The 23,302-nt window shown below is 34.5% G+C and overlaps 2 protein-coding genes across 3 annotated transcripts; one reads left to right on the top strand and one right to left on the bottom strand.

Moving 5' to 3' along the window:
• Positions 1-2,015: 2,015 nt before the first annotated feature.
• Positions 2,016-2,754, bottom strand: LOC149403018 (uncharacterized). Its single transcript, XM_089608604.1, has 2 exons — positions 2,132-2,754; positions 2,016-2,079 (listed from the first exon to the last, which is right to left on the bottom strand). Exons 1-2 carry the CDS (start codon positions 2,752-2,754, stop codon positions 2,016-2,018), a joined length of 687 nt encoding a protein of 228 aa, XP_089464730.1.
• Positions 2,755-18,347: 15,593 nt separating this feature from the next.
• Positions 18,348-22,991, top strand: GALT1 (galactosyltransferase1). Of its 2 annotated transcripts, none has more exons than XM_089609509.1 (8): positions 18,348-18,537; positions 19,766-20,694; positions 20,877-21,097; positions 21,179-21,460; positions 21,567-21,695; positions 21,792-21,971; positions 22,060-22,167; positions 22,362-22,991. In XM_089609509.1, the coding sequence occupies exons 2-8, from the start codon at positions 19,908-19,910 to the stop codon at positions 22,575-22,577; spliced, it is 1,923 nt and encodes a 640-aa protein (XP_089465635.1). In that variant the 5' UTR covers positions 18,348-18,537; positions 19,766-19,907; the 3' UTR covers positions 22,578-22,991. The 2 variants fall into 2 exon arrangements, with proteins under 2 accessions (XP_089465635.1, XP_089465634.1); XM_089609508.1 differs by having other exon boundaries at positions 19,731-20,694.
• The last annotated feature ends 311 nt before the right edge of the window (positions 22,992-23,302 follow it).

Here is a 23,302-nt window from a genome sequence, read left to right as displayed (position 1 = left end):
TTCGACTTGAGTATATCCCTTGGCACATAAACGAGCTTTGTGACGTTCAATAGAACCATCGGGATTAAATTTGAGTTTAAATACCCATTTACATCCAATTGCGGTCTGTCCGGATGGTAAAGAACATAGTGTCCACGTGTTGTTGGTGTGGAGAGCGCGAAGTTCAGCGGTCATGGCGTCACGCCATGCAGGAGATTTAACCGCTTGAGAGTAAGTTTGAGGTTCGGAGGGAAGAAGAATATTCGTAACGAAGGCACGATGGGAGGAACTCAAGTGACCAAATGACATGTAATCTTGAAGAGGAAATTGAGTAGATGATGCAGAAGTGACATTACAAACATAATCACGTAGGTGTGGTGGGGGTTGACGAACACGATGAGGGTGATCATACCGATTTGACGGGCACAAAGCTTGAGTCGATGAATTAATGATTGAGGAATCAATAAGTTCATCGCTGGTCGCAACGGAAGGTAATTCAGATGAGCTCGGGTCCGATTGAGAAATTGGTAATGAATCATCGTTATCATCGATGTGAGTGATGTTGAGATCGGTGGAAGGGTAGTTTGCCGAGATATCACGGTATGGAAATGTAGATTCATGAAAAGTAACATCTCGTGAAACATAGATTTGATGAGTAGATGGGTCATAAATACGATAGCCTTTCTGGCCGTATGGATAGCCAATAAAGATATATGGTTTGGCACGAGCATCAAACTTATGTTGAATATGCATGTTTTTGGCGAAACATAAGCAACCAAAAACACGGAGCGAAGAGTAAGATGGGACTTTCCCAACGAGAAGTTCATGTGGAGTTTTATAATTGAGCAGCGGAGTCGGTATTTTATTGATGAGATAGGCAGCGGTGAGAACACACTCGCCCCAAAAGGATAAGGGAAGGTGTGCTTGGAAGCGTAATGCGCGAGCGACTTCAAGAAGGTGACGATGTTTGCGCTCCACAACCCCGTTTTGTTGAGGAGTGTAGATGCAACTTCGTTGGTGAACGATCCCTTGAGTGTGAAACCAATGTTGAAATTTATTGGAGAGAAATTCAGTACCATTATCAGATCGAATGGTTTGAATTTGTGGAATGAAAATTCCTCCATTGCCTGTATTGATTTGGGAAACGGAGGATTGAAATTGACGTTGTATTTGATTTGTAAAATGGATGAACATATCAAAAGTTTGCGATTTTTGTTTTAACAGGTACACCCAAGTACAACGTGAATAGTCATCTACGATGGTGAGAAAGAAACGTGACCCATTTTTAGAACAAACCGAAAAAGGTCCCCAAATGTCGACATGTAATAATTCAAAACATTTCGAAGAACGAGTAACACTTAATGGAAATGAATTGCGCGATTGTTTTGCTTGAGGGCAAACATCGCAAATAAAATTCTTATTAGCAACAATATTGGGAAAATGCTTAACGAGGAAATGAAATCGAGAATGATAAGGGTGTCCAAGGCGTGAGTGCCAAAGATCAAATTTATTGGAGTGCTGAAATGAAAAAACGGAATTTATGAAATGAGAGACATCCAAGTAGTAGAGCCCTTGTTGCACGTTACCCCGACCAATCGTCGTGCTCTTCGCACGGTCCTGAAATAAACACGATGTGGAAGAAAATGTCACATCACAATTGAGTTGACGTGTTATTTGTGAGATTGACAATAAGTTGAATTTGAAGGATGGAATAAAGAACACATCCTTGAGAATAAGTGACGATGTACACTTGACGGTACCGATGTGAGTCACCGATGAGTACGAACCATCAGGTAATTGTACATAAATATTTTTACTTATAGAAGCATAAGAGGAAAATAGTGATAAAGATGTACATATATGATTAGATGCACCAGTGTCAATAATCCAGCAAGGAGATGTACACGAAAGCGATGTACCTGCTAAATGTGCCGAGTCGCTGTTGGAAGATTCTTTGGCCAAAAGTGACAGCAAACGGTTGTATTGGTCGGCTGTGAAAGAGGTTGCAGGTTGTACGGAGCTTCCGGGCGGTGGTCTCAAGTGCGTTGCAGGCGGTCCCGAGCTGCTTCGCTGCTGATTTTTGTCGGGGAAGCCATGGAGCTGGTAGCATGTCGCTTGAGTGTGGCCATGTCGGTTGCAGTGATCACAAAACGGCCTTTGGCGCTTTCCATGTGGGCGGTTGTATGGAGCGGGTTGCTTGGCGGCATGGAGGGCAGCAGAGTCGACGGAGACGGTGGAGCGAAGGTTGATTTTCTGCTGTTTCTCTTCTTGGCGCACAAGACTGTAGATGCGCTGGACGGACGGAAAAGGCTCCATCAGTAGGATTTGGCTCCGAACCGCCGAGTAGTTATCAGTGAGGCCTTGTAGAAACTCCATGGCCCTATCTTGATTTTGTTGATCGACTAGCCATTTCGCGTTACCACAAATGCACGGAGGCATCGAGACAATACTAGACAGTTCATCCCATAGGGATTTGAGTTGAGTAAAATAAAGAGAAACGGTCATACCGTCTTGCTTGAGCACAGAAATGGAGTGCTTGAGTTCATAGATCTTAGGAGCATTTGACTGCGAGAATCTCTCCTTAAGATCGACCCAAATCTGACTAGCCGTCTCAGCGTAGAGGATGCTAGGTCGTATCTCGGGAGAGACGGAGTTGAAGATCCAGCTGCTCACAAGGTCGTTGCAGCGTCCCCAATTGACAGCGGCGTTCGCATCGGTCGGCTTGGACGAAGAGCCATCGACGAAGCTGAATTTGCTTTTGGCCCGCAGTGCCATGGTGACAGCTCGGCTTCATGAACCGTAATTATCGCCAGTGAGGATGAGCGTGACGAGGACAGTGGACGGACTGTCGGAGTGGTGAATCGCATACATATTGGATTGATTCACAGATGGCTCAGCGGCGGTGGTTTCACTGGACATGTTTATGTCAGTAGTGTTGATTTCGCTAGACATATTGGATGACTGAGAAAAAAACGTAGATATTAGACTGAGTAAAAAAAACGTGTGATGAACTAATAAGAATATATTTCTTTCTGGACAAATTTTGAGTAACCAAAAAAAAATATATGAGGAATAGCACTGATATGAAGATGATATCAGGAATAGCACTTAGTTGACTATAAATGCACAAAAATATTTGACTATATTAAAGACAAATTTCGCTGATATGATATGAATGTGTGATACTGATATGAGAATATGAGTAATAATGAATGCAATTACTGATAATAAAAGTAATGAGATATGCATTTATATGAATGACCGTGAAGAATCAATTATGATGATAAAGCATATGCGCAGAGATGTGCAGCAGAAAAAGGGAAAGAAGAGACTGATATTTCTGCTCTGATACCATGTAAAAATAAATAACACACGAATATGGAATTGATTGCTATGTTTATTATTGATTCAGCCTTGAATATATATAGGCATATATGTACAACAGATTACACAAAATAATAGGAAACATAATAAACGCTACTAACAAATTAGCGTGATATACAAACTGATAGCAGATTATTAGGAAACTAATTAGGTACGTATATGGTGGAGTGAATATCGCTCAATACCTCCGTAGAGTTTCGAGTATATTTCCCAATATCTTCATTTTCTGCAAATTCCACAAAATATTCCACAAATACCGTAATATCACAAACAATTCTGCAAATAATTTATCAAATACCGCAAAAAAATTCGCAAATTTTGCAGATACCTCATATTTTATTTATACTAATCAATTTATTTATATAATAAGTGGTAAACATTTGACAATTACCACGGTATACCGCAAAAAGTAAGCGATAAATCAGTAAAATTGAAGTTACAGTACGATAGCGGTAAACAATAAGTTAATCTTTGGTATAACATTACATATATATATATATATATATATATATATATATATATATATATATATATATATATATGTAGGAGCAAAGAAATCGACCAATAATAAGTTGTCTCTTTTATTATTTATTATGTGGATTTTAGAATGAATATATATATATATATATATATATATATATATATAAATGTAAATATGTGTGTATGTATATATGTGTGTGTATGGTTTAAAATGATAGAACCAGAAAAGTTCCTTCAAATAAATAAAACTATCATATACTTTTGTGTGGAAAAATAAGTAGGCAAAGTTGACGATTGAATAGTTCTTGGTCAAGAATATAGTGAAATCACATTTTTATTTCACCGGACCCCACCATTCCTTTTCAATTAGGTCTTGCTCTAGCATATGAATATTATCTGATCAATTAGGATTCAAGTCTGTTTTTTTAAGATAAAACATTTCAAAGATTCTATAGGCGCAACATAAAAGCCTCACCGCTATATTCCTAATGATTTAGATTCAATCATCCCAAAAACGTAAAAAAATCTTATATATTTGAATTAGAAAGTTATTCTTTCATACTTAATAATTAATTTATGATATAACTTTTTATTAAGTATTTACACTGTTACGATGCACCTCTAAAGAGCAACAAAGTTTGTCTAGAGTTTGTGTTTTGTGTTAACTGATTTTAGAGCAATAGAGTTTAGTTCATGAGTTTGTTTTGTGTGTGTGTGTGTGTTTTTTTTTAACTATTGACTGATTTTTTTAAAAAACAATAGTCCAAAGACCAGGTCCACAACATTAATATCAGGTGGAAACAGTCATTCTACACCACGGCTTCAATGAAATGTAAAGACTATTTCGCTAGCTTATGGACAATAGTGTTACAACCGCGAGGAAGAAACGAAACCTCAAAATTGAGAAAATCATAGATAAGTATTAAAATTTCAGCAACTACTTTGGTGTAGGAAGCTCTCTTGGTGCGGATGAGAGTGACTGTTGTCTTGTAATATGATTGGAAGAGAGAAGAAAACCCTTGGTCTGTGGCCATCCTCATGTCCCGTAGAATAACCTACACCTCTGTCGCAGCAAGGGGGCTCAAGCTACGGTTTTTGGGAATCATGAAAGTGGAGAAAATCGTACTCGATGAGGATCTGAAGATGCCTCTGATCCCATACTTGCAAAGATCTAGAGAGAGAAAGCTGCATCGATGCTAAGGACATTTTTTTTTTGGAGGGGGAGATTATCGCTGAAGAGGACTTGAGTACAGGATTAGATATGTTGTGGATACGATCAGTGGCGGATCCAGACTTTGAGGAGAGGGGGGGCCAAATATAAATTTAGGCTGAAAAAAAAAATAATAATTTTTTTAAGCCCGAAAATTGGGGCTTAGGGGGGGCCCAGGCCACCTGAAGCTTGCACCTGGGTCCGCCCCTAGATACGATGCTCCTCCAGGAGGTGCAGAACGGGCATTCAATGTGTCCGCAAAAGCCCCAACCCATTCACCATGAATTCAATTGTTACAACAATTCCAAGATTGTCAAACTAACATGGAGAAAGCATTGAAATATAGAGGGGGGAGAACGTTTTCTCACAGAGATGAAAAGGCCCAAAATATCTATGTTCTACGACTCCTATAGGAGTTGCCACCAACCTGATGATTTACAGCACTAATGAGAGTGTTTATATGTGTTTAAATGCTACGCGTCTTGAATGATTTTATTAGTTTTTAATGTGTTTGTGAGTAAATTTCAAGTTTTAGAGTCACTTTAGAGTTTAGGTGGACATTTGAGCAAATCTGGACGTTTTAGGACCAACTGCACATCAAACGAAGGCCAAACGAATCAAGAACTCAAGAAAATTAACCTGGTGTGCCGCGTAGGCGTGCATGCCGAAGACCGAGCAGCTAGCGCGTTCCGCGCAGAACTTGAAATGGTGCACCGTGCAGGGACCTTGGCGCGCCGCGCGATACCGTCAGGCTGCATTGCTTATTTCTCGATTATTATGTATTTTCAACTGTAAGATCATATCTAACGGCCCATAACGGTCCGTAAATATACCAAAACACTATACATTTAAATTAGAGTGCTCATATACATGATTTAGGTTTTATTTTAGGTTTTCATAGCGTGTTTGGCTAGTTGGGAGAAGAGAGACAATCGGAGAAGAAGATCACCGTTTATTGCGATTGACAACCACGAATTCAACGTTTTTCCTTCTATCTCTATTACTTGGAACTCCCGTTTATGTTTTATTGTTTTAATTTGGTTTTTATGGTTTGGTTTTATTTATTTTGCTTTTCTATTACTCTTGTCGCCATAAACTAAACCCCGAGAGGGTGATTACTTAGCTTGCTTGAATATAGTTGTGGATTCATGTTTATTCAATTGAAGTATTTTTCATATTTTTTCTTCTCTATCGCTTTATTTAATTTCATGCTTAATTCTTGTGTGAGAGTCACAATCTCATTCATGATTTTTAGGATTAACATGATGCTTGAGAAATATTAGGTTGATCATGCATAAGAATTAGATGAATGTACTAAAATCATATGCTAGAGGTAGCTAGACTGCTATAAAATCGTGTAAACGCTTTTGTTTGTAATACTTGTCGAATTTTTAAGGTTTGAGGTCGAGAGACAAAAATCCGGTATTGACATAGGTTATTAGATGCTCGAGAGAAATTTGTCGATAAAATTACATTAGTGTGATTAGTGAAGAGAGAGAACCGAGAAATCATTCGTAGTTCTAAGAATCCCGACCATATGAGAGTTTAGTGAAGCCGTTGCCCTTGCCTTCCTCATATTCGTTCACCCATTGTTTATTTTGTGTTTTATTTATTTTCTGCCATTTTAGATAATAATCTTCTTCGTTGTACTTGAGTTCAATTCGTTGTTGGTTATTTTAATTATTCGGTTAAGCAAAGTCCTCGTGCGATCGATTCGTACTTACGATTATATTACTTGAGCGAATATGTGCACTTGCATACAGAATATCACAATAAGCACTACATACTACCATGACGGGCCCGGATCGCATGGAATGCGAATTCCCAGTCTCGATGCACTACTACAAAAATGACTTTTAGAAGCGACGCATAGAATTAGAAGCTATGGCTCTTGAAGCTAAAAGTGTCCGAGGTGAGAATATATTCCTTACAAAGTTTTCAAAGGAAAACGCAGATCTTCATAGAGATACAAAACTTTCACAATTCAATCCACCACGAGATTGTGATACTAGGATTCGAGGGCCATTCGAGTAATGAGACTCGCAAAGGATAAGGTAAGCACTTTTAAGCGCTCCCCATCTTTCGTGAAGTGCCAAGAAAGTTCGTGGTTTGGCGTTAAGGGAATTCCAAGGAATTTTAAAGATATCACAAACATCATCCTCAAATAGCATGCCACGAAAGAGGGTGTACTCATTCATTTCTCTCTTTGAAGGTTTGAAGTTTGCTACCATAGTTCCAAAGTGGATACGGGATCGATCTCGAAGAGTAAACTCGCGGGGACGAGGAATTCACATATTGACTCGAGTATCAATGGCCTCCTTGGAACTGACGCGCCATCTAGAGCCTTGAGCAACCGCTTTACGACCCCAAACGAGACCACATCAAAGGCTTGAGGCATATCAGGCAAAAGGGCTGATAGTATGTAAGAGTTGGGGAAATAGCTTTCTTTGACTGAACGCCAAAGAGGTAGAGGGTAAACGAAGGACCCGATTGGCGGTCTTCACAAAGAGCGCATTGTTGAACAATTCCAAGTTTTGAAAACCCATGCCCTATTTATCTTTTTGGGCACTGAGTTTTTCCCACATACTCCAATTGGTTTTGTGTTTTCCTTCCTCGCTTCTCCACCAAATATTGGCCACAATCTTGTGAATGTCGTTGATCAAGCATTTAGGAAACTTGAAACAATTCATAACATAATTAGGAATAGTTTGAATCACCACTTTAATGATAACTTCATTTGTGGCCATTAATAAGTACATTATTTCTTAACATTTTATAATCATTTTCCACTATTTATTTGCGTCTCAAATTCTTAAATTGCGCTCGTATTAATACTTTTGTGTTTTAACGATTTTTGTGCAGTTAAGAATAATTACGGAGAATTGACGTGGAATTAAAGGATTTGCTGAACAGGAAAAAATGCAGAAAGGAATAATAGGATCAATCTTATTTGTAATTGAATCATGATATGAAGTTCTCTTCACGTACAAAAGGGCAAAAGGATTCAAAATGTGAATCCTACGTGGAATCCACATCAAGATCATTTACGTCTCAAGCTCTCCTAATTCAATACACAAGAAAAAGAGAAAATAAGCTTTGGCCTTAGCATATCTCAAAGGTCATATTTTTTTTTTGGTAACCTTGCTTGTGTGTGCCACTGAAGAAAAAAAAAAAAAAAAAGTAGGGAATTGAAATTTTCCAAAAGCTTGGAAAAGAAAGAGAGCTGTGATTTTTCCACAAATTTGGCGAAACAAAAGAAAAATCATGTTTTATATTTTATTTTCTTAAAAGTTTAATTTTTTGGGTTTTTTTTTCTTAGAGAGCTGTGGTTAGTTAAATTATATTTTTTTATTTGTGTCTTATTTTTTTCCTTTATGAACCGTGAGAACATAAAATAATAATTATAGCTGAATATTATAATTTTTTTTAAATGTATCATCGTTTCTTTGATACTCTTTTTAAGAAGGCCTAATTTTGTGTTCTCGCCTAAGGCCTCAATATGTATTAGGCCGGCCCTGGCCTTAGGATTGAAGAAGCTAATAGGTTGACCACTTGTCATGCACGCACAAAATCAACACAAGAAGGAATAAAAGACCGAGCCGCACTTGGGGGAGGGGGACACTGGATACAGTCGCACAAAAGAGGAGCCGCAATTCAGAAGAAGAAAATCAGCGGAACAGACGGGAGCGAATTTTTTTTTCTCTCTTTTCATTGTTTTTATTTAATTACAAGTGGGCGCATTACGGCGGAATAATTAATATATTTTAGTCTTGATGAAAAAAAATATATAGAAACATATTTAGAAATATTTAGGTTTGAAAAAAATGTATTTAAAGTTTTTTACAGATATTTTTATCTTTCTGATAAAAAAAATCGGTACGAATGAACACTACTTGTGTTTAGCTAATCTCATATTTTTTCTTAAAAAGAGTGTTTCTAAAAAAAAAACAAAACACAGTGAGTAGAGTTCCTTCTTCTACTTTATATATATATATATATATATATATATATATATATATATATATATATATATATAATGTCTATATAGATTTTAAACGGTCTAGGGTGATTTCAAACCCGTGACATGAAATAATGAAATTGGCTTAAATTTCATTTGATTTTCTACTATTTGTGATTGTTTTTATTCTTCTATTTTATCACCGTTCATGAATATTTATGCTTTTATTTGGCTTGATCATCTATGTAGAAATATTTGTATTCACCGCTTTATTGAAATTCTTAATCCGTAATTGTTATGAGTTTTAATAATTTGAGTACATCTAGGGTTACGATTCTTGTGAGAGTTTATGTAATTCTAGCAAAGAGTAGAAACCGAAATTGATAGGATCACACGTGCTGAATCTTCATTGTTTCGTTCATCTCTCTTTCAAATTATACTGTTGTTGTTAGATTATATCTAGGGCGTATGTTCACTAGGTTGTTTAGCAATTAGGGTTTTTTTATCGGCGCAACATCATGATTAACTATTATTAAATGATTGCGGAGATTATTGACCGCGTGTGTCGATTTTCTGTGGATGTTAATTGCATATTTATATCTGAAAACTTTGTTGAAGCTGAGATTTGAAATAATTGTCACGTGGTGCAAATGATCTGTCAACCGTGCCTTTTTCTATTTGATATTCTTAGTTAATTTATAATTTCCAAAAAACCCGATTACTTGTACTATAGTTATTTTCATTAAATTAGTTATTTATTTAATTAATCTAGGTCCTTGTGGGTTCGATCTTTGCTTATCACTACACCCTATTTTTTAGTAAGGAAATAATTTTTTTTATCGCGGAACGACACATATCAGCCATAGAGAAAAAAGCCCTTTCATCCTCGAATCCTGTTCTAAATATCTCTCATGAGTAGTATTGGTGATGCGGATACCAAAGATTCTGGATACGTTCTCGCTAGCGCATTGCTTAACATTCTTACCGAAACTAATCATGGATTTTTCAAAATTGATAACTTGACCCGGCGTCTCGAGACAAAGGTTTTTATTTTTGATATATTGGCAGCGTTCACGGATGGTATTCAGCGAGATTCATTTTCATTTATCGGTAAATAAGGTGTCTAAATTTTTTATTACGAAAATAGTATCTTTCAAATTGTTAACCATCTTTTATTTTATCTTTTCATTTTTAAAAAAACTTGTTTTCTATTTTGAGTCTCTCTCTCTCTCTCTCTCTCTCTCTCTCTCTCTCTCTCTCTCTCTCTCTCTCTCTCTCTCTCAAAATAATGAATTTGTGTAGCTCTCTAAAAAATAGCACCTTTATGGAAAAATTACAAAAATAACACGTTTAAATTGTAACGATTCAAAAATAGCTTCCATCTCAAAACTTTTTAAAAAAATAGATGTTTTTGTGACGGTATACATTTTCCTTCTAAATTTAATTGTTAATAGTAAATAAACTTAAATAGTCTAAAACAGTATACGAGGTTTTTTTTTCTAAATTGTAAAGATCAAGAAATATGAATGTGTTACAACTAAAAAAAAAAAAAAAAGCTATTTTTCAATAAAGCTTTAAACATGTTACTTTCGCAATAAAATACGAAAAAAGCTACCTGAAGCAATTTCAGTTATCTCGGCTGCCTACAAATTTGGACGTGTCTCCCTAAAAAAAAATAATAAATAAAAAAATAATAAATAAAAAATTGGACGCGTCCTGATAGGATTTACTTAAAAATTACCCGGTCTATCTTATTTTAAAAGTGTTTTAAAATTATATTATTTATTATTGTTATTCTAGGGAAACGCTATTTTATAAATTCTTGTTGTTATCGTTATATTTTATTTAGTTATTTAAATTTTATTTTACTTTTTTCTAAATTGTGGCCAATCTTATTTAAAATAATTGTAAAATCATTTGGAAGCCAAAAACAATGATACACGTGTGGGAATATCTTAATACTGTGTATATTTAAAAAGATTATCATATTTAAATAGGATATTTGTGAAATTTCTGCCAAAATTTTCTTGGAAAACGGACGACAATGTTCCTTTAAGGGTACTCAATTTAACTAAAAGCCCATTTAGATATAGAAATCTTCCAGCAGATATTCTTATTAAATCAGATTAGAATGTGGTTGTCCTATTTTTTAAGCGGTAAAGACATACCCCGTTTCAAATTTATTTCTAAATTTATAGATTTTTAAAAGACATTCTTATGAGAAAAACATAAATATGCATAAAGCCCACCATCACAAAAAAATGGGATATTTGACGAGACCACCAGTAGCGATAAATTCTCCAAGATAACAAATTAAATATTACATATAGATCGAGATCAAAGAATTCAACTTTGAAGATGGCCAATTTATTCTTCTCCATCGTTTTGGAAACACCTTGTTAGATTTATTAACCACCATAAATCTATGACAAATGATATCCATATCAAAGTGTTTGGATTTTAGAGATATGTCGTATTGAGTGACGAGACTATGGTTATCTTCCTCAATTGTTCCTTTTCTCTTAGATGAGAGAAAGAAAGACAATGTTCCTTTTGAATTCCTAAAACACTGAATAATAAGCGTCTACGTATTTAGCACGTATTACATATTTAGCAAGAAATTTGGATACACCGACTCTCAAGTCTACTTAAGGTATTATTCACATATATCATAAATGAAATAAATGTCTATTTTTCCTCCTCACAATATTGTTTTTGAAAATTCATAATTCGAAACTTCCATTTAAATAAATTTGGAACCAATCCCAAGATCCTAATAAAACGATTATTTTGACATTAGCGAAGACTTATTTTGACATAAGGCTTTTTAAATTATTGAAGTTTTATTTAATTTATAAATGTGTGTCTACTTTCTTTAACAAACATCCTCAAAAAGATTCTAACCCACAATTAGCCCCACTAATATAAACAACTAATATATTGGATATTTAATATCAAGCTCACAACTTGATTAGTAGAAATATTTAACGTCTTTTTTCTAACGATTTTGAAAGATACAAAGAGAACACATGTCACCTAGTGTCTTTTACTTTTTAGCGGTAATGAACTTGTAAAGAAATGTCTTTTACTTATCTCTCTGGCCGAATTTACTTCTGACATTGTTTAACTTAGTGCAAAAGAAACATTCGTATGATCTCGTAATCTCGCATTAATACGGATTTATTAGACTTATTTTTATTTATCGTTTATAATTTTATGTAGATTTTTATTAGTAGTTTGCAGTTTTCATGGAAAATATCGGCATAATATTTAGAAAATAAAATAAATGATATACTTATGGAATATTATAAAATTCGAGGCATTTAAGCAATCAAATGAGGTACTTATAGAATTTCCCGAGAGAATTTTGAAACTTTGTGTTGTAAGTTTATTATTATTTTTGTCCCAGAGAGAAATATTCTACACTTTAAATATTATTGCTCTAGCAATGTATAGACATAATAATGAGGTGTGCTTAATACATATGCATTCAATCGATCTTGACATTAAAAAAAAAAACTTCTGGTTCATGAAAATAAGTAGGTGAACTTAACTTCCTGAAATAAATAGCCCCATAATAACCGCGTCTAATAACCAATATGGATGATAACTCATTTCCTGTACACTTACGGATAATAATTAAGACAGACCGGGATTGGCCTAAATACAGCACAGGGCAGTCCTAGTTAACCCCTAAATTGCCTCATTAATATCACTTGTCAACTGTTATCCTCACAAGACCATGCTCGTATTTATTCACTAATTATTTTATTGCCTATGTAGATTGACCTCCATGGTTTTCTATTTGGGTCAATTGTGGGCAAGCAAATCACACATCAATGGGAAAGATGATTTCATTTATTGTTATCTAAATTTCAGAGCCTAACAAAATTAACTGTTGATTGAATATAGGGGCTAGTATATATATATATATATATTTTAGAGAGGACTTTAAAAGTAGCCAATGATACAAGAAAATATATTTACAAATATGGAAAGCGGACAAATATAAATATCTATTTTTAGAATCACACAAACACACATCAGAAATAACTAAATGTGGGTATTGTGTCCGTCGGGATTTGATCCTGCGTCCTCTCCCTGGGAGGAAAGTGGTGTTATCACTTGGCCTAAACAAGCTTGGGTGGGGCTAGTAGATATATATAGCCACGTAAAACGATAAATTTTAGTATTTAACCAATTTTTTTATAACTTTTTAATATATAAATTATCACAAAAATTTATTTACAAGATGAAATTGTCGTAAATATTCTATAAATACTCTAAAATTGACCAAATATATAAGATGTCACGTCACCGAATTAATTATTTACATAAAATTTATAAAAAAAATTGGTCAATTAGCAAATTTTCTAATTTTGATGGTTTAGTTAGTTAATTATTTGTTGAAGATATTGCATCGTATATGATTAACTTTGCGTATAATAATCGGCTAAGAAACTAGCTATATATCGCCAAGGCTATAGTTGACAATTAGTCATTAGTGTGATGACCACGAGAGACTTAATTGCATTGTGAAATTAATAAAACTGCATGCATGCACACAGAGACTAATTTTGTCGTACTTACAAATTGTCCTCTTAATCAGTTTGGCAAATATATTAAATTCTATCAAAAGCCCATATAACATTCGAAAGGGTTAGTTGCAAATGATTTTAATAAAAATATTTGTCGATGGAAATGTGAATAAAAATATTAGCTAATGTAGCTGTAATATAACGGCGCTTCATTATTATGCCGTAAATAACTATTAATAGTGCTTAAAAAAAAATACCTACGTGCTGCTCTGTAATTCGTCAATTTCATTATAAAATAAATTCGTTTATCCAAATTTAACTAATGACAACAATTTTTTTTTTTTTTTTTTTTTTTTTTTTTTTTTTTGTGAAATCACTGAAATGTCATTAAAAAATTGTGAAATCACTGAAATGTCATTAAAAAAAAAGAGCGTCGCTAAAGTCCATTTCTATAATCGCGTGTCAACAAAAACTCATGATTAATTATCAAACAGATTTGCAATTCCTTGATAAATCTCCGCAGTTGACCATCTCGAGCCGAGTAACAATTGTTTTATTACTATTGCGCGGCGAAATGCAAGCATATTTTTGTCGGAGACATAAAAAAAATGAATTGATTTTAACGATATCAACTTAGATATCTCATCTCATCTCATGCATTATTAATGCAATTTTTATTTATTTATTATTCTTGATAAATCACACGACGTCTGTACGAAGTAGAAGCTCTCTGACCCTATGCAATGGTGTAAAATAAATATGGTGTCTGACAAGAGCGTTGAGTGTAAGGTCCAATTACCAAACTTATGGGCCATTGCCTATCTGTGGGTTTTAGGCCATGACCGACACTTATAATTATATTTATTGACAAGCTGGATTTATATTTGGGATTCAGAGATTTTAGTAATGCATGTGTATGTATAATATGGTATAGGGCGTGAGTGTGCTGTATGAAAAAAAAAACTTGTACTCTACGTATAATTTATTAAAATTAAATTGGACCTGCGTGAGAGTGTATTTATAAAATAACTTAAAATGTGCAATAAGGTTTTGATGAGGAAAAAAATAAATTGTATTTTTTTTTATGATTTGTAAAAATTCAAACTATTCATTAACACAATTCAGAACTCAACAAAACAAAGAATAGTAATACTTACATGTAGATAAATATATCATATGAAAGAAGATGGCCAGATGAAACTTTAGGACTTGTATAAAAAAAACTTTATGAATAAAATTATTCAAAGCGTTATTAGTACAACCAAAGGCAAGATGATTTGTGACGATGGAGAGCTATTTCGACCTTTTTTTTTTTTTTTTTTTAATCATAAATATATGACATTTTAGCATTTATGTATTATTTTCTCATAATTAACAAGATATGTATTAAATTTGAGAAAATTTATTAGACGACGGAATAAAGAAGTATTTTATTAACTAACAAAACAGTATTTGAATCCTGAATTTCTTAAAAAGCATACAAATGCTTAACAGATCATTGTCTAATTTTAATGATTTAGTAGAGTCACATTGTCCAACGTCCTTTGAAGCTAACTAATATTTTCAATAATATATCCAAGCAACAGAATCACTATTAGGTCATAATATAAAGAAATTATATTTTTTCATGTAATTTATTTCTTGAATAAGTGCACTTATGTTTGCATGATAAATGACGTGTTCGAGTTGGGGGCATAGCGTTGTCATCCTGCGCATTCGGACGGCACAGACCCGGAAGGACGGGCTTCCGAGACTGCTAGATGACCTGATGGAAATCCGAGTTCCGTGTGGCACGGAAGAGGCAACTTGATTTCCGTGGATCGACGGAAGCGAAGTTGGGGATCCACGGCAGACGACGGAACGCTGGATTCCTGCAGAGATTTTTTTTTTTTTTTTAATATGGGCCGTTGGATGTAAAATCCAACGGCCAATATCTCATCTGCCATTAATGACTGATTCAGCTGACGGAAGCTTTTATTTTCGTTAAGCACTAATTCGGACAACGGAAATCGGAGTTCCAATAGCACGAAATGCCGTCCCAGTAGCCTCGGAAATTTTCCTTCCATCTTCAGTCGAAAATCTACGTCGCCGGATACGGTTGTGCTGATACCGTCCGATACGCAGGTTGAGCGTTGCCCCTTTAAAAAAAATGGAATGTAAATAAAACAACAAACTTTTTTTTTTTTTTCTAGAAAATTAATCGAACTATATATATATAATAGAAATATGACCTCTGCTCATTGTTTTTTTTTTTTTTTTGAAAAACTTGTTTTTAAGAAATAAATTGGACTCTAAACAGAAATAGAGTTTATTCGTACCGATTTTTTTTATTTATCTAAAAAAAAATAAAAAATGTATTCAAAAAGCTTTAAATACATTTTTTTTTTCAAATTTTAATATTTCCGAACATATCTTTATATATTTTTTCCTCCAAACTAAAATATATTAATTATTCTGCAACAACGTGAAGCATGCTTGTAACAAATAAAACCATGTTTACAACAAAATTAATAATGCCAAACATATATTAACTTTCATAACATCACCTTTGGACATCCCTAATCATATTGTCAACCTATTCACCATCAAAGTTATTATACTAAATTAATTTATTTCGTTTTTACCCTTTCTCAAAAAAAGAAAAAGAAAAAAAAAAAGGTAGTTTGTCCGTCATATTCATCTCACAACTCAAAGTCCAAAGTTCCTTCGAATTTGGTATATCAGAATGATTATTTATATATTTCCAGTTTACGGTTATGATTTTTAGTTTTTATTTTTTATTTTTTGCAAAATGAATGATATTTATTTATTGTCTTCTGCTCTTTGCTTGCTTTGTAATCCCATTTTTGAAAGTTGCGTTTCATCTGTCTTTAAGACTTTAACCACCAGTACGAGACAACTGACAACACTTCAGCCGCGTAAGGGTATAATCGTCAATTGTGGCAACTTATACTTTTCCACGTATTTATTTACCGGCGGCTCACAGAAATAATACCAGTCTACAAATCAGGCTCATAAAAGTAAATAATGTCTTTCCAAAAGCAAAAAAAAAAGACAAAAAAAAAAAAAAAATATCAACAATATCCATTCAGTTTAATCGAAATGCGTGATTTATATCCTAAATTTAGAAATATCAGATATATCTTTTCAGTTTAATGACATATGACTCGCCTAAAAATATGTTATATTTCAAATGCCACCTTTTTTGTTTATGTTTTTACAAAAATAATTTGAATTCTCCAAAATACACTAAATGAAATAATATTTTATTTTCTATATTATATATACAAAATTTAAATTAAAAACTTTCTTTATAAAAAGTTAAGGATTTTTATTTACAAGAGAATTTTAAATTTTTTTAAATAAAATAATTTTAATTTATTTTTTATGGTTAATTTTTTTTGTTTAGAATCTTCAGATATTATAATAAAATTCAAAAAGGTTTTAACCAGCAAACTCTAGACCATGTTTTTGTAAACTTTTTTCAGAGTAAAAGTCCAAGAATTATTATGAAAAATCTGGGTGATATTGGTTTAAAAAAATACTAACAACATGTTAATATATTTTTAGAGTAAGATTTCATTTATTGTTTTTAAAATTTAATAGCAATTATTTAGAAAAATTTGTTGCAACTAGTAAATTCTCTAAATTTTTTAAGATTCTAGCAAAAATTTCATTTTATCAAGATAATAGTCAATCAAGTCGAAGTTAATTAAATTAACTATTCAATTAATTTAATTAGCTTCGGCTTGGTGAATTACTTTTTAAATAAAGTAAAACTTTGCATATTTTTTAAAAAGAGGGAGATTGTTGAGCTACTGGCATTGCCCCGATTACTTAAGTTCGTAAATATTTGTAAGTTAGTTAGGTATTTGATTCCATTAAATTATTAATATTTCATACAAAAGAAACTAAGATATTACCAAATTGTTAGTTTTAAAAATATTTTGATCATAAAATTGTTTGAAAAGCATATATCAATTCCATAGACTATAGACCCTAAAATGTCTAAGGTAATGGTAAATTAACATTTTGAAATGGGAAATTATCTGGGAAATTTGCTTAAATTTTTAACAGAAATTCATAGACATTTGTATTTCTGTTTGTCATAATGATATTGGTGACTAGTTAAATGGTGATTTTTGAAGTTGTTTTGTGTTGACAAGTTTTTGATTGAATGATAAAAATTGACAACTTTAATTTAGAATAATCTTTTTTTATTTTTTATTTTGGAAGTTCAACATTTTTAAAATTAAATTGAATGATAAGTTAAATAAATTAAAGGTTTTAAAAATTCTACATTTTTAGAATAAGACGGCGAACAACAAAAAAAATTAAGTCAAATAAATATTAAAACGGTAAATAAATTTTAAAAAACTGGAAAACGAAATTTACTACTATCAAATGCAATTAAAAAAGATAACCGACTTTAATAAAAGTTACTGCCAACTTCGCGTTATATTATTGCCGATTTCCATTTGTCTGTGACACAACACGTCGTGATATTAGAACCACCACGGAATCAAATAATAATATTAACACAAAGTTTTAAAAGAACTTATTCCGCATATAAAAAATTCACTGTATTAAAAGAATACAAAGTCGCAATCTGGCGGTCGTTTATTGGCTTACCCCTTTACGATTTGACAGCAAATATATACATAAAATTAAAAAACGGCATCTCAAATTTTTTAATTTATTTAATTCATCCATTGTATTGTTAAATTTTACAACAGTGTTGTTTTAAGTAATAATTAAAACAAGCAAAGCAAAGAAACCGAAGACTTTAAAACGACCACATCAAATCCGACAAAGTAACACAAAACAAACGATTTCTCTCTCTCCCTCCTTTCTTCTTTTTCTCTACCGTGTCGCTTGCTCTCGAAGAGTAAGAAAACGGAGTTCTGGGATTATGTAGAGAGTATTTTTCTCGCCCAATTTCTTCTCTACCGTTTCGCTTTGTCATTCTCAGGAATATTCTGTTACAGGTAAATAAAAATCGTCACTTTGCATTACTATTTTGTGCCTTTGCTTTTGGATCTGCTGTTCTTCATCCCTGAAAATGATTTGATTTTTTTGTTTTTTTTTTGTACGTTCCTGTTTGGTTTTCTGAGAAAACGAGTGTGAAAGTGGATTCTTAAACTTCAGTGTATTTTCATTACTGTACGAGTGGCACGACGATGATCTTAGTTATATAATCATTCAGTTTGATTCATAATCTCGGCGATTATTTTGCGGAATGTACTTGGATGCCTCTATTTTTTTTTTTATTCTTTCTAGTCTTATTTTCCAAGGGCATTTCTGTTCATTTTATTCCACTGAGAAAGTTTGCGTTGAACAGGTCAACATAATTTTTTGTGTGGAAATGGCTGTTCAACCTTTTGGTAAAAACCTTTGGGTACGAGTAATTGAGTCTACTTTTCAAATCTAGAATTTTGAGTGAAACCGTGTTTTTTCAGGTATATATATATATATATATATATATATATATATATATATATATATATATATATCACGAGATCAATAGTAGAGTTTCCCTTAGTTAGGTACTAACTGTATTTGTGTATGTATTATATATTGTATATTTTTTTTTCGTTATTATGTATTTGTTAAGTAGTAGTTGCTGCCTTCTGATTGGCCCATTAGTTTAGTGTATGTATTGATTAATAAATAGATTACAACTTACATTTTACTCCATCAGTAAAGATGCAATTATCTGTGAAAAACAGAATTTTTTTGGGGTGTTGATTTGATTGAATTAATGATAAAGAGGTGCTAGGTATTGATTTCTAGATAATAAAAATAATAGAAAAAAAAATTGTTTAATTTATGCGTGCTCTTGCATTGCAAGATTATATAATGAAATCTGTTTAAGAGTGGTTGGTTGAATTTTCCAAATTCTTGAAAATGAAACATCCATGGCTATGTTATGTACACGAAATGCTTTCCTTAGATAGACTAGTTTTCATAAATTGTGTGTTTGCTTTGGGAAAAAAAAATGTGAGTTTGTTAGGACCAATTATGGAGTTTAGCTTGAAGACATGACATTGACCTTAACTTTGTATCAACATCTTAATCAATATGCCACATTTTAATTGTGATCTGTCAAAACCCACAAGTCACTAGCAGCAACTTTGAACTCTGTTTCATGTATTGAGTATCTGATATATAGGTATATAAGACATCTTTTCCAGTCTTAATGCCTATATCTTTCAGGCACGTAATGCGACTTCAAAGTAGACGCTTTCCGAGCAGAATATAGATGCTTCGGGATCGATAATTGTGGTAGATTTTCGTTGGAGCTTGCAAATATTCCAATAAACTAGAGCTCTTAGTATACAAGGCATCAAACTATTTGATGCCTAAACTGACTACAAGGATGAAGAGATGGTACGGCGGCGTTATGGTCGCGTCGCTGTTTACGCTTCTGGTTCTGAGATACGCCACAGTGAAAGACCCGATCGGGCAAAGTTACCCGACAAGTCCGCTCCCGAGAATTCAAACAAACGACTCGGACCCTCTCAAGTGGTTAAAAGCCTTTTCTCCGCCATCGGCGAAGAGCCCACAGGTCACCGCGGCCGCTAAGGCGATACCGACCGAGCTCATCGTTGCCGGTCTCTTCGCGCAGAGAAACATCTCCGGCGAAGAGGAGCGATCTTTGCTCACGTGGGATCACTTGAAGAGCCTGATTAACCACGCCCAAGCTCTACCGAACGGCGTCGAGGCCATCACTGAAGCCGTCGGTGTTTGGAACAACCTCATGGCTTCGGTTATTGCCTCCGGTGAAGGTTCGTCGACGGGGAAGCCGAAGGAGAAACAATGCCCTTATTTTCTGAGGAGAACGAACGGCGCGGAGCTCGAGAGCGACGGGTATAAGCTGCAGATCCCTTGTGGCCTGACTCAAGGCTCTTCGGTTACGCTTATCGGAACACCGAACGGCATTCTTGGCGAGTTTCGGATCGACCTGAGAGGCGAACCGCTTCCCGGGGAGCCCGATCCGCCGATTATCTTGCATTACAATGTCAGGCTTCACGGCGATAAGTTAACCGAAGACCCTGTTATTGTCCAAAATACATGGACCATTGCTCGTGATTGGGGTGGTGAAGAACGTTGTCCCTCCCCGGATTCCGAAAAAGATGATCAAGGTAGATATTAGCATTTAGCTGCCGTATATGTCTAGTAATATGCTGATAGGATTGATGATCATCGATCTTTATGGCATACTAAAGATTGATGATCTTTTCTTCTCATTTAGATCTTTTCATTTACGCATTCTTAGATTACATGTGCAACATCATTTAGTTAGACATTGGTACATATTTTCCAGTGGACGAATTAGACAAGTGCAACAAGATCGTGGGCGCTGATGTTCAGCTTGTCCCTTCGAATTCTTCGAGACGTTCCTCGTTGGTGCAAGATGGGTCGATTCCCAGACCATATTTCCCGTTCAAGCAAGGATATCCATTTGTTGCGACCCTTAGAGTGGGATCAGATGGAATCCAAATGACTGTTGACGGGAAGCACATAACATCATTTTCTTACCGTGAGGTGAGTCCTAAAAAATTAGTAATTTGTTTGCCCAATCATGAAACTTTTAACGGATTTGGGGTGGTATTTTGTTTCTTACAGGCATTGGAGCCGTGGCTTGTCAGTGAAGTAAAAGTTTCGGGAGACCTGAATTTGATTTCCGTCCTAGCCAGCGGTTTGCCCACATCAGAAGATTCAGAGCACATTAGTGATTTGGAAACGCTCAAATCACCGGCTCTGGCCTCGCGGAGACCGCTCGATCTTGTCATCGGTGTTTTCTCAACTGCGAACAATTTCAAGCGAAGAATGGCCGTTCGAAGAACATGGATGCAATATCCGGCCATTCGATCAGGGAAAGTCGCAGTTCGTTTTTTCGTCGGTCTGGTAAGCTGTGTTCATATCCTCCATTCTGTATCGAACAAGGCCAAAATAAAAGTTACGAAAAAGAAAACAAATTTATGGAGTTATGTTGTGTGTATGTGTCTCACAGCACAAGAACAAAATCGTGAACGAGGAGCTGTGGAACGAGGCCAAAACTTACGGAGATGTTCAGTTGATGCCTTTTGTTGATTACTACAACCTCATCACGTGGAAAACTCTAGCGATCTGTATCTTTGGGGTAAAAAAAAAAAAAACCTTTGTTATATTTTGCCTCGAAAGAAGGGATATACAACGTTGTTGGTGTTTTAATTTAGTGTCCTCTTTTTCAATGCAGACTGAGGTCGTTTCTGCGAAATTCGTCATGAAGACCGATGACGATGCATTTGTCCGTGTGGACGAAGTCTTGGATTCTCTAAAGAGAATCAACGCAAATCACGGGCTTCTTTACGGGCTCATTAATTCGGAATCACAGCCTCATCGAGATCCCAACAGCAAATGGTTTATCAGCCCCGAGGTAAAACCATGCGATAGTCTGCGATATTTATCATTCTCCGGTGTTGATAACACATTGTTTTTAACTATGATTTATGATCTTAATTAAGGAATGGCGCGAAGATAAGTACCCACCTTGGGCACACGGCCCGGGCTATGTTATATCCCAAGACATCGCAAAGTCTGTCGTGAAAATGTATAAAGAAGGCAGTTTGAAGGTAAGAACCGGTTCTTATAACCGTTTTTTAACCAAACGATTAATTTTGAGCAAAAAAATCAAGGTCAACCTCTGCTGAATATCTTTCCGGTTAAAGTTGACATTTTTTCGCAGCTTTACTTGTAATGAACAATAGAACCATTCTGGCCAATAGGAATGATAAAAAAAACTTACTTCCCTTTTTTGTCGACGCAGATGTTCAAGCTAGAGGACGTGGCGATGGGAATATGGATCGCTGAGATGAAGAAGAACGGGTTACGGGTTCGGTATGAGAACGAAGCGAGGATCAACAATGAGGGTTGCAAAGACGGGTACATCGTTGCTCATTACCAGGGTCCACGAGAAATGCTCTGCCTCTGGCAGAGACTTCGTGTGGGAAGCGCAGGCGCTCGATGCTGCGGCGAGAGATAAATAAAACGTAATAAAACAGAAATACGATCACGGCTTCGACTTCACACTTTATGAAACTCGATTTTCTGGCGAAGGTTTGACGGGACATGGAGAGAGGAAATATACAAGACTAACTTTGAAGACGCGGGAATTTCTTTTTTTTCTTTTCGAGAGGGCGAGAATTTATACGGTGGTTACTTATACGTACATACAGGATACCTAGCACTGATAGTTTAGGTAGTAATAAGTTAGTTACATAAGGATTTTTCTTGCCTTTGTATGTACAAAGTCTTAGGAGAAATAGGAGTTATAAACCAAAATGCTACTTATGTATTTTTGACTATGTCATTATTAGCTGAACAAGATTACTAAACATCAAAATGCTCTTTGTATATTATTAGGTTAGACATTCAAAGTTGGCAATTGCGACGTCAAGGGCTTTGATTCTATCCCGGCCAGCGGACCGTTGCGATCTTGAATAAAAATTGCCACATGAAAAGAGTTCAATGAATACAAACAGAAAAATTAGCGTGCTAGAGGTAACGAATGAGAGTGTTAGGCAGAATACAAGGTAATGCATAGTGTTATAACTTTATCAAAATACAATATAAAAGGGCGTGGTATCTATTTAGCTATTACAAAATTTAAAATTTGTTAAATAAGCAACTTTTTTGTTTATATTACATAATAGCCATTAACTAAAATAAACGATCATTAAAAGAAAAAAATACCCTTCCTTAAATAAA

This window comes from Urtica dioica, chromosome 3 (genome assembly GCF_054948205.1).
Source record: "Urtica dioica subsp. dioica isolate 48M chromosome 3, U.dioica_male_clone48M_v1_H2, whole genome shotgun sequence".
In the NCBI taxonomy this organism is placed as follows: domain Eukaryota; kingdom Viridiplantae; phylum Streptophyta; class Magnoliopsida; order Rosales; family Urticaceae; genus Urtica; species Urtica dioica.
The sequence above is the reverse complement of the archived record's forward strand: the minus strand, read 5'-3'. Positions and strand labels throughout refer to the sequence as shown.

Bases quoted from the DNA above. Each gene is read 5' to 3' on its own strand.
- GALT1 (XM_089609509.1), top strand. From the start codon at position 19,908: ATGCCTAAACTGACTACAAGGATGAAGAGATGGTACGGCGGCGTTATG. The intron at 21,098-21,178 runs GTGAGTCCTAAA...TGTTTCTTACAG, and splicing joins CATCATTTTCTTACCGTGAG to GCATTGGAGCCGTGGCTTGT. The intron at 21,972-22,059 runs GTAAAACCATGC...ATCTTAATTAAG, and splicing joins AATGGTTTATCAGCCCCGAG to GAATGGCGCGAAGATAAGTA.
- LOC149403018 (XM_089608604.1), bottom strand. From the start codon at position 2,754: ATGGCACTGCGGGCCAAAAGCAAATTCAGCTTCGTCGATGGCTCTTCG. The intron at 2,080-2,131 runs GTTTTGTGATCA...ACATGCTACCAG, and splicing joins CATGGAAAGCGCCAAAGGCC to CTCCATGGCTTCCCCGACAA.